Raw genomic sequence first — 12,694 nt, 5'->3', positions numbered from 1 at the left:
GCTTGGGGGGAGGAGGTAGAAGGTGGATGGGAGGAAGGTGTCCTTTTAGTTTGTTTTCAGTTTCTCACTGCTCTAGCTTGTTAGCAATAGGCAATAAATTTCTTCAATCTCCCTACCCTGAACCTGTTTTGGCTGTGACAGTAATTGTTGAGCGATCTCCCTGTCCTTATCTCAACCCTTGAGTCTTCTCCATCATATTTTCTCCCCCTTTCACTTTGAGAAGGGGGAGAGAGAAGGGCTGTGGTGGAGCTCAGCTGCCCAGCTGAGTAAAAACACTTAGACATAAGCAAAATTACAGAATATAAAGCAATTCATAATGCCATTCAGACAACAAATGGCCAAGAAAAAGAAAGTACTTTAACATGCCATCAAATTCATGGCTTAGTAAGATATTCTTCACATTTAATAGATCAGTCACAAAACACTCCAGAACAGAATCTGGTCTTACATCTGTTGAGAGGATCCTGCAGGAAAAGGGATGGAATCCCTCTGGATTTATGTCCATGGGAAAGAATTAGAATCTAAGCTTTCAAAGGCAATTTGTGGTATTTATTTGGATATTCACTTAACCAAGTTTCTTTCTCTGTGTTGCAAGCCACAAGACATCTAATATGATATTTGATTTTGGTTATAGAGATTGCAGTTTATTTTACTTGATTATTGATTACAGAGAAGGGAGAGGACAATAGGAAACTAGAGATATTTCTGCACGTAAAAGAAAGGAGACCAAAGTAATACTTTGTTCTAAAAGGTACCTCTCAAAAACGTTTTAGTAGCCAACTCTCACGGGCTGGCAAGGATCCATGGATGTTGCATAAACACCACAGTAAATGTTGGGTTGAGTTCCCAATTTCTGAAGAGGCAAGGAGGAGAGCTTGCGTTGCTCACCAACAAGAAGATTCATCCAGATTTCTCAGTTTAACAGCTTGCTAATTTCCATGGTCTTTTGATTTTCGAAATGAAACAAATCAGTTTCCTCAATGTATGTCTTAATCTCCAGAAAACACAAAAAGCTGTACTACATACACCCTGCAGGATACTGTAGATAATAACAAACATTTATTCCCATCAACTACCATGGCTTAATCTACCAGCAAAATCAGCATCATTAGTTTAAGCCTCTGCATTTTGCTCAGACAGGATCAAATTTTAGCCAAAGTGTCCAATTACTGGCTCATGAAGTCACATTACTGGCATTTCCTTCTTAGCAGAGTGTGTTTTAATTGGCAAGGGCCTTTTTTCTTAAGACTAGCCTAATTCTAGAGAATGTCATGTGCCCTTCCGAACAACGCATCCAAACTGCAGGGGATGTGCGCTGAGCAGCACCCTTCTGAATAAATCTGTCCAGCTTACGTCATTAACACCAATGCCAGCAGCTCTTCCCATCAAGCCATATTGATGACGGCGATGAAGCTGCTGCAAACTTGCTTTGGTGACCATTAGCACATATATATTTTTTTTTTAAACCCAATACAGCACTTCTATATATACCAAGCTGAAGTAAGTGGTTTATAGAAGCAGACACAAACACACAGATTAATAAAACAGCCAGGTGATTTCACACCAAGCTGTAAACAATATCATATCATACACGGAACAGAAAATGTGATATTATGATAAGGAATCAAGGTTTTAACAGCATGAATGACCAACAGTAAAAATGCCCAGGTGCTGTCATGATAGCTACTTCAAATGACTGTTTTTCAAATCCTTATGTCATGACAGCACCACATTATAAAAGTAATTAAAAAATCTCAGAGTTTCTGATGAATTTGATAGGCAGCCTTCCTCTATCCTAGTATCTGTAAAATTGAAATTTTGGGTCATAGAACACTAATATACATGAACTTAGTAGAACTTTAAGAAAAGGCTCTTTCAGAGATATCAATTATTTTGACATTTTAAATAACTAAGGCAAGAAAGTACTTCTGCTATTAGTTCTTCTTTATAAATGTGAGTAATTTTTAAAGTATCAGCTTCAGACTGCTGCACCTTTTCTTCTGCTCTTAAATGATGCCACAACTTGTGGAACAGCTGCTTGCTTTTCCCCTGTGTTTAGAATTCTTCTTTTCTATTCCAAATTTCAGTAGCCCAATTAATTCTTGCATTCATATGTCAGAAGCTAGGATCTGAGTACCAAAAAAAATCAGGAAGACATTCCAAAGGAAAAAAAAGAACATTTGTGCTCTGTTATGGTACGTTTTAAGACACTGGTCATTCAACCACAACACTCCCATGACAACTGTGGCAGGCAGGCAGTGCAGACACTGATCTGGTAAGGACGCAGATGCTGCTGTTTTCTTGGCTATCGTGATAGGTCAGAGCCTGTCAGTTTGACAAGTCATTTGTGAACCCAGCTGGAGACCTAGATGAAAATTCTCAAAAGCAGACAATAGCGGCAGTTGCACAGGTGACCTCAAGATGTCAACTGCATACAATTAAGTCTGTCTTGGCATTACAGTATAAGCACCTTCTGCTTGAAACAAGAACATGCATTTATTGCATAGAAAAGTTAGACCAAACATCACACCACAGCACTTGCTGTCTCCAAATCAGACTAATGTTCTCTGCTCACCAGGTAACATATGCTAAAAACTTACTTTCAATAATATTAGGAGTCCTACCTTCCCCTCTGTGACCTGTATAATTGTACTCAGTTTGGTACTTTAGTATTGGAGAAGTCTTGCTTTTTATAGGCAAAAGGAAGGAAAAAAAATAGTACTTGTACCACATAGCCTACCTGTAAAATACAAAATACCTGCAGTCCAACTCGCCAGGGGCTGGACTTGATGATCTTTGTGGGTCCCCCCTTCCATCTCATGATGGTCTACGATTCTAACTTTCTCCAGAAACGATTTCAGAAAAAATATGTCCACTTCCCTAGTTAGGCATCTTCTTTATTTGAAAAAAAAAAAAAAAAAAAATCTAGGCTTGGCCACTGACTAGCCAGCTGCAGGACTTGAGAGTATCTTCAGTCTTCCCATTCTTAAGTACCATGGCACTGAGGGTAAAACATGGCTTGAGTTCAGCACTAGAGCCCAAATATAGGAAGAGCAGGATGCAGTGAAAGGAACATAGGAATACAGGAGAAGATAGAACAGTTTTCCACCAAAAATGATGGACTGAAATTCCTGAATCTCCACTAGCAATTATCTGTGAAATCCACTGGGAAAAAAAATCATGTCTTCACTTCCAGTGACTGCTCTATATCACAGTTAGAGACAACACTTAAGTAAATTATTTAAAACTGTGCTTTTCAAACTATTTAGGCAATGCCTCATTTCCTTAAGATAAAAACAGTTTTGTGAATCAACCTAAGTGACTGTAGAGACCGTAGAACACACAAGCAAATGGGTCTCATTATGGGTTCATGTTCAGACTGCTTCACAGGTTATGATTTATTATTCAAATTGAACTTTATGAGCAGTTACAGCTCAAGTGTTTCTTATTTCTTGCTATGGTAAAAAAAACAGCTATAAACAAAGTCAAAAAGAAAATATAATCTCAAAAACAGAAACACTGAAATAAATACAAAATTCTTACAGAAAGTGAGGTTCGAGGTGTCTTCTATGTACCAGAAAAGCACATGATTTTACTGAAGTTATTTGTGCATCAGTGCCCTGTCTATACAAAAACTATGATCTCATCGGTTCACCTGGAGGGATACCAGGAAGAATAAAGTAACATTTGCAAGCCATTTAGATGCTACAATGCAGCACCAGCAGAAGACTTCAGCAATGGACTAGTAACTCTGTATTCAGACAGTATTTGAATGGTGCATTAGACCCCATGCTGAACAAATAACACAACTGACTGAAAAGCAGCTCCTTCAGAAGAGTGGTCCAGCACGGGAGGGAAAAAGGAAGAGCAGGAGAGATGGAGGAACAGTCTTTTCATGTAATTATAGACTTTGTGAAAATGCATACAGATTAAGAAGCCATATTAAGATTTTTCCACGCATAACTTTTTTTTGTTGTTGTTTTGTTTGCTTTTCAATTCACTATTAAGTGCTGGATGATTCTGTCACAATTTTTAGCTACTTTTAAATATTACAGACAAGCAATACAGCATATAATTGCATGCCAGGAAAGAAGTAAGGAGCACATATTATGCAATATAAAATCTATTCATGCTTCTCTTCTCACAGCACATACATAGCCAGTAGATTTCATGATCACCTGGTACCACCATGAGGAAACCAACATCACCAAGTTTACATTGAACTAATTGTCCTTTCATTTAGATAGCAGGTTATAAGAGTTCCGTATGGTAGTACAGAATAAACATTTCAAAACATAGATTGATTTTGCCAATTATAATGAATGCTCTTCATAATATAGCATCTGATTCTGTTACCGTTTTAGATTGAAAATACCATTATTTGACAATTTATGTATGTATAAGGTATGGCTTTATTGTTGAGTAATCTTGCTAACATCATCTACTATGACCACGTAATACACCCATAAAATTTTCACACCATTCCTATTACAACATTTCTACCATTTATTATTTAAAATTAATTACCCGTGCATACTTTAAGCTATCTCAGAGCTTCAGTACAAACTCAAACGCTTGGATAAAGTTCAAAGAAAGAAAAGAAAATTCTAAAATTATTCCATTATTTATACTGGGGAGGGAAGGGTATAGGGGAGAAAGACAGGCTCTGATATTATGTCTGCTGGGTCTTTCGATCAGGCAACAAGCCAGGTTTCCTTTCATACACTTCTTACACTATAATAACCATCATCTACTTGACTTTAATTAAGTATATATATAAAAATTAATAATTTTGTCTTTGGAGAATTATCCCCAAGTGATGTCTAGCAGAAAATACAAACCAAAGGCCTCATTTAATCCACCTACTCCAGGGTTCAATTTCGCCCACAACATGTAACTGGAACTGCAAGTGGATTTAAAGAGACCATGAGAAAGAAGAAACTCACCATTCTAACTACTTCAGGGTAAGTCTGCTCTGTCAAACAGCCTCTGCTTATTGTAATGTAGTCCACCAGTTCATTAAGAGTGGAGCGCTTGTATTCTTTCATTTTAAGGTCTGAAAGCGTGTCCATGAAGTCAAAAATGACACAGCACTGTTGAAGTTTCTTTAGGAACAGTTCAGGCTGCTCTGAAGATGGAACGTCTATGAAACAAGAAAGGAAATCTTTGTGAGTCTGGCATCTTTTTATATGAAACAGGATTTCTTTTTGAAGATTAATTTCAAAAAAAAGCAGCATTCATGCAGTTTTCATAAAACAGAGCTCAGATAAACAAATGCACCCACCCCTTGCAGGAACTATGTTATTATTTTGCGTTTGCGATCTTGAACAACATGTTGCAGTAGTAAGTTAATCAACCGCTATTAAGAAAATCAGGTTCACAAAAAAAGTCCAGGCTTGAGTGGAAAATACAAATGCAACAGCATTCAGGACTTAATACAATACACCGCTACTTTCACAGGAGGCTAACATTCACCATTGTTAACTTCCACGCCAAAGAAAGATGAAAGAACTGTCAGATCAAATTCGATTAATAGCTACTTCCAAAAATACTGCGTCACTTAGAACTGCATATGAATATACATGAATATAGAACTCTATATGAACATACAGTAAGACTAATTCTGCAGACAGTTCTTCAGACTCAATCATTACCCCCACGTTGACAGTTTCCATAGCAAAATCAACTGCGATTTCACTGCAACAGTGAGGCTTTTTTGCTGTATGACAAACACACAGTATGCATTAATTGGAAAAATATCACACAGAATATTAATATTTAATTGCCCAATAAAGTAAGCAGATTGTACTACTTACAACTTTTTCTGTTTTCTTAATTCTCACCAGGTAAGAGACATAAAATACAGGGATAATCAACAAGGGATAATAAAGGGAACATCAACTTCTCTCTCAGTGGTTTGTTAGTTTACCAAGTTTATCACAAGTGCACAGAAAGCTCAGTTTATTCAATGTTCATGTACATAAGCAGCTAACAAATGCAGAAGAGCTGCAGAAATTAAATATGCATTTTTATCCTGAAATATGCTGTCAAACAAGAGGGTGCTTCACTTCCTTTTATCTACCTCTTTTTTATTTATTTTTAAGGCACAAATGATTTGCCAGCAAGTGACCTTCTAAGCAATAACACAACAGGCAAATGAAAAATATTGTTGATTTCAAGTAGAAAAAAAATTAAATAGTAAAGAACTGATGTTTATTTCTTAAAACCTGGACACGCTAGTATAAGAACCAACCTAGGATGGAACTTCTTATCCTTAAGAGACAGAGCACATCATGTCAAGGAATACTTGCTAAACACTGGAAGTTGCTAGTAGCTTTACAGTTGTTTTAAACCACGAATCTGTCTAATTTAAAACCACGTACATAACAGTTACTAGTTTCAAATCATAAGATCTATGAAATATTAAAAGGTCATAATATATGTACTTCACATCAACTCCTGGCATTGCTTAATCACTGAAAAGAATAAATACAGATTTCAATACAAATAAATATGCTAGATGCTTTTTGAACTGACAAGGTAAAGTACAATAATTTATTTAACCTTCCATAGACAGCAACGCAGTTGTGACAGGATTCAGTAGTTCTCAAACTGTGTCCCACAAAGAACAACCAAGATCTTGGCAAATTTTAACTAACAAAACCAAGTAGCATGCACCTGTCAACTATTCATTAGGCTTGGGTAAGCTCAGCAACAATTCTGTCTAAAGAAAATTAAGGAGGAGAAAAATGGTATAGTTATGACACCATATTTCAGATCCTCCTCTTAAATGTTCGCCCCACATTCCCAAAGGTTTTATTCATCTGTGGAACAGAAGCAACGTGGCCCTGCAGAACTCCATCAAGAAGAGCTATGCAGGAAAAGAATCCGCCCAGATACTCTGGAAATCTGAAGGGAACAAAATCAGGGCACCCTCAAGTCATTCCAATGGCAAGGAATCTCTCACAGCAGCCGGTCCTGAAACCTCAGGTAAGTCAAGGAAAGTCATTAGCCCTTACCCATTACAAAATAGATCACTTCTGTTAGTGTCCTTTCTAAGGTAGAAGCCAGTTTGAAGTCTAAGAGATGACAGGCCTGAGGAACATACGTATTTGTGAACTAATGTGTTATTGCTTTCTTCATTCCTTGCCCTCAAATGATACAGAAAAAGGAAAATGACTTCAGAATTCACTGCTATTAGCAATCAATCAACAATTCATCAATTAAATACTTCTCCCAAAAGACAGACTGTAAATACAACCTGAAAAAAAGAGATAAAATGTTCAATTGGTTACTTCTCAAGGGCGTTATGTTCAATTCTAACCTGCACTCTTCCTTACGCTAGTCCAGCACATAGATTTACAACATGTAAATGGCATAATAAAATCTATGATGTTACATACACATAATGAGTTTTTGTTTGCATTGTTCTACATAGCTTGCATGCATTTACTTTGGCCAACAAGGACACCGCTCTAGTCAGAGACAAACACAGGCTGAAATCAAATGAGAATCCATTAAGATTTTCAATTCAACCCCAGTTATAACCAGACTCAAGATTGCATTCATTTTATTGTAGTGTCAGTGTTAAATAAGAAATTTTTTAAAATATTAAAGCATTAAAATAACTAATAAAAGCTTACTTTCTTTTTTCAGCTAAGTATCTGGGGGTGTGAGAAAGAAACAAAAAATATAATTAAGTTCTTCTCAAGAAAAGCTACCATAGAATAATACTACGTGAATTTCATGCCAGACCTACAGTGTCAGCAAGCCACACTAACTATATGGGCAAACTCTTCAGAGCAAAACAAAGACCAAGAAAAACCCCAAACCTGTTTTGATCAAAACTGCTTTTCTTTACGAAGCAATTTGCCATTCATACAGCAAAATAAAACTGCAAGAAGTTTCATGTAATAGTATTTATCATTGTTCTTGGGGATTCAGGATGCTTTGGGAATAGGTAACACCTAACGTCTAGATTTTTCTACCTGGGAATAGGAAAAGTCTCTGAGAGTAGACTTGTTGGGGGCCACATACAGGGGCAGCGTAAATAAATGAAGTCAGTATTCCATGTTCCCAACCTTCCCTCCACAACCATGTCATTAGTTGGTGTTTGGAGTTTTATTTGTTTGAGGGTGCGTTTTGTGATTTTTGGAGGTTCGTTTGTTTGTGTGTTTGTTTGGTGTTTTCCTTCATCTTCTGGTGCCTCTTTCGCAGATGTACAAACCTAACTGAAAGATTACTAAGAAGGGACATCCAAGACTACTACGTGGGGTACGGGGGGGTTACATAGCTCCACAGTGGAGCTTAACTCTTCAGTGCAACAGCCTGAAATGCAACAGGCAGCTCATTGCAGATGTTCACAACTCGCTGATGTAAGAGAGCAAATCGTTTTGTTCTCAGCAGACAGTTACTCAGAGATTTCAATGAATTCTGCAACATTTTACTGTTGTACTAACAAGCAACAAAACATATAAAACATGAAATTTAGTAACCTTCTGTATTACTGTTGTAACCACTTCTGCTGAAAGAACAGAAAGTTGCGCAAGTGCAGTAATAAATCTGTCTAAAAATCTCAAATATTTTTATAATACGTAAAATCAAAATGACCACATTAAGTGTCATGTGTGATTTACGCCCAATGCTCAGGAGAGCATACATTTACTAAAAACTAAATTTGAAGACTGATAAGCTTCTGTCTGGATGACGGTGAGAACCCACCTCATTTTCAGAAAAAGGTCTCTCCCACCAGTTAATTTTCATGCTGAAAAGCTTGTCAGTTTTCTCCTTAGCCATTTAAACACAGAACAGAGCTTTTGAAATACACTGAGTACTCACAGATTCAGAGGAAATTGGCTCAGTGACAGCAACTACTCCTAAATCTGAACAGTAACAATAAAGATAAAAATCTTTAAAAAAAATAAAAAAAATCAAGTATTTTATAAAGTGATCAGAAAAATTGACCTAGAAGTACCACCAATTTTGCAGGCATGGACCAATAATTGTTACTACAACAACTGAAATACTAATTCTAAAATGGCCAAAGCAATTTAGTTTCTCTTGATAGCCTTTTTCCAAAACAATCCTAATCCAACCAGCCCATCCCTTCTCATCAATCACCTCTGCAGTCTCTGCCTTCCAGTTCCTTTACCAAATGAAGAAATAGAAAAATGAGAGCATACTTTCATTGCAACTTTCTAACATAAAGAAAAGATAAATGTTTATACTACAAGCATGTTTTAATAAAACTAATTTGCAGGTAAGAGATTTTTGGATTATAGAAAAGTAAAGTTATGCAAACTAGCAGAACTGCATCCAGGGAACAGAGAGCTACGGTTCTGAACATACTCCTTGCAGTGACAGTGAAATACGAAGAAGAGAGAGATGCTGAACAGCTCGATCATCTCCCCATGATCCACTTCAGGCTGTAGTTTGCAGGGAAGGGTATAATGCTGGGAAGCAAAAAAGTGAAGACAATGGGGTGCCGAATTAATAAGCAAGCACTGCAACTGCAAGGAAAAGTTAGACAAAAGACAGAAGAGGGCATACAGTTCAAATGAAAGAAGACACATGCTGCAGACTGTATATAAAATATTAAGTAAAACCATGATATGCCCACACATGCTATCAGAACATTATTAAAAGTAAAATCAAAACGCTTTAAGAAAAACTACCACTTCCAGTGTATTACTGTTGGCAATATATGCCCCCTAGTCACTATGAAGTTCCTATTGCTTAAGAAGCAAAATTCCTAGTTTTTATTCAACTAAAACCTGCAAAGTTGAATGTAAAAGTCTTCTGGTCTTCTTTGAAGAGTTCACTTCACGAGAAGGCCTAGTGAACTTCAGCTCAAAGCTCTGGATAGCTCAAGGTCCTGTCGTATGTACACCCAGTATATAATGAGCTACATTTCCATAAGCCACTTTTCACAGTAGAATTGGTCTTGAGATGCCAAGTAGTACAAATGTTTCCTCCAGCTTCTCACACATACTTCTTGAGGAAAGTAATCACTGTTCTGATTACATTCATTTAATTTTCATGACTGGCTGTCAATATTATTAATACTTCGTAAAGTCAGTAATCATTCATTTATAATAAGGACTTTTTTTTAAAGCCGTTTTCCCAATCTCTACTTAATAATTATAACAGGCAGGGCAGCAGCTAGGCATTGTGTTCAAAATGCACAAAGTCTAACCAGCACCAACATTATTCACACAGCAATAAACACAGTGGGACAAACTCAAGCTGACTTTCACAAGTGAACACGCACAAAAAGAAAAGCACAACACTAACGTACTGTTTCCAGCACGTTCAAAATGCACAGCAGAAATGTAACAGAGGGTATACTCCATCAACTTGTTTCTTAATCGGTGTCCCTTCAGATATTCAGTCGCGAAATTGGGAACTATTCACCTGACCGCAAACATTCCCCTGATCAAACCAAACATGTTCTTACCAGGTGGGAACCTCCCAGGTGCTTTCTCAGGGATCTTGGGTACTGTGAATCCCTCTACTGCTTGCTGATACTTGCTGATCATTTACAGGGGTTTTCAGCAAACATCATTTACTGGGACAAGTTGTCTGAAAACAGCACAGATCTAGGATTTGATTTGAGTGCCGTGTGTGTACGGAATAGCATTACAAGCAACAGGGGCTACTTCTTACAGATGTACTCTTTGCTATGTACACTGCCTGAATCTTTTGACACAGATACACTTTTAAATATATTAAACACAATTCAGCCTCTATTCATGCATGTAAAATACTACAAACTTCAACCCCTCAATAGAACATGCGATGAAGGAAACAGCCCCGCTTCATCGCAGGACCCAGAATTAAAAACAAACTGACAACAAGAATAATTTCAATAAAAAGGTATTTTTTAAAACTAGATTTTTAGGATTTATGGAACTTCCAAACTTCTTGCCTACTTCCACAGCAGGCGTGGTGCGTGCCTCAAGCCTCTTCACATATGCCAGTACAGCTCAATCCAGAGTCATGGCAGTCCAGGTTTCAATGAAAAGATGCCTTTAGGCTATGCTTTGTCAGGGTATGACCAATACTTGTTCCTCCCGCTCCTGATTATGCCAGTGGTGCCTGTGCTGTGGACACCCTTCAGCTTGGAAGTGGACCAGGACCACGAGCTCACCTGTCAAGCTACTGATGAGGCATAGCAAAATACTATTGCATCCACACATGTTGCAAGAGGACTGTATTAATGCAAATTAGCGCTAATGATGTGAGCAGAAAGCTTCCCAAGCGCACAAGGTTTTTAAGTTTGGGTACTCTTATTCATCACTAGCCTAACATGATGAAACCCTTCTGAAACAAAGTGATACCAAACATCTCAGAGAGTAATAAGCCATTGAGGAAACACATAGTGGACAGAAATCAGAACTCTAGCACCTCATGGAACAAGAGGTTATCAGGGTATTTGCATACATCAGCTGCTGTTCTAGGTCCCACAAAAATACAGTGACTCATAAGACATTTGGCAGCATATAGCAACACTGACACCAGTACTAGTAATCCCTGCGTTTCTCCATAACCAAACAGCAACGGCTTCTTCCTTAACCAGACAACTTTTTTCAACCTCCCCTTGTTAGTTCTTCAAGGAATGGGAAGTTTGGACAAGCAAAGTAATGCAAGACTGGCAGAGTTTACCTAATCTACCTAAAACTACATTTAAACCAAAACAAAAAACAATCCAGGTCAAAGGCCAAGATGGCAGAGAAGGTACAGAAAAGAATTCAAATAACAAGAATTTTAGAGGAAAAACTGATAGAAAAAGAGTGAGTGGATAAATATACCAAAAAAAATTGGAAAAGATGGAAGAATGACAAAACAACTTAGAGTATTATGAGAAGGGGAGAGTGGGAAACCAAAGAAGCAGAGTAAGAGCATAAACGTATTAAAAGACCAAGAAAGAAACAGAATGAGGTAAGGCATGAGCGAGACACTTGGAAAAGACGGAGGAAAAAGTTGTGTGGGGACTAGGTAACGCAATTAACAGAGCAGAATACTTGAGCTCCTTTATTTTCTTTCTTAAAGTGTTTAAGCAAAACACAGTGAATGAATTAGTGGTTAGGGTCTGGATTTGATTAAGCAACTACATATCTCTAGGTTCCTGACACTCTGTGACAACTTTAATAATCCCATTACAATATTTACATTGAGTTCACCTCAATGTCAAATAACACTTATTTTTTTAGTCCTAAGGTGATCACAGTTTTTGTGGACTGCTTTCTGCCTCCCCCCATGTTTTATTAATATTTCAATACAAGTGATTTTTGTGTGTGTGAATTTATTTATTTTTAACAGAGGTGAAAAAGGCTGGCAAAAATACAGGTGTTATTTCAATTTCCTAAATTGAATACGTGGCATAAAATCCCCGAGTAAGACAAAAATACTTTGCTGAAACACCAAGAATTATTGTGGCCAATTTTCCTGAGCTGAGTCAAGTTTCTTTTATACTGGCTCAGAAAGTTCATGCTAGTTGTGTTAAGCAGATTATTACCAAATTGCGCTTTCAAAGTACAAGCCAACCTTCGTTCAGAAGAGGCAAAGTCACTAGGTCTGCTCAACTCTTACCAGAAGGAACTGCTGTCCACGACTGTCCTGCTGGTTACGTGGGGATACCAAACTGAGGTATTTTAAAAATGATCAGGACACATTTGCCACACACTTTCTGCCT

At 37.4% G+C, this 12,694-nt stretch overlaps 1 protein-coding gene across 4 annotated transcripts in view; it reads right to left on the bottom strand.

Annotated features, from left to right (window-relative positions):
* Positions 1-12,694, bottom strand: part of PPP2R5E (protein phosphatase 2 regulatory subunit B'epsilon) — a 72,908-nt gene that overhangs the window by 25,934 nt on the left and 34,280 nt on the right. For all 4 annotated transcript variants that reach the window (XM_035551096.2, XM_035551095.2, XM_035551097.2 and 1 more), the window contains exon 3: positions 4,947-5,143. In XM_035551096.2, coding sequence (XP_035406989.1) covers positions 4,947-5,143 — 197 coding nt within the window. The remainder of the gene's footprint in view (positions 1-4,946; positions 5,144-12,694) is intronic.

The sequence above is a fragment of the Cygnus atratus genome, chromosome 5 (genome assembly GCF_013377495.2).
Source record: "Cygnus atratus isolate AKBS03 ecotype Queensland, Australia chromosome 5, CAtr_DNAZoo_HiC_assembly, whole genome shotgun sequence".
NCBI lineage: Eukaryota > Metazoa > Chordata > Aves > Anseriformes > Anatidae > Cygnus > Cygnus atratus.
This window is presented reverse-complemented; position numbering and strand designations above follow the sequence as displayed.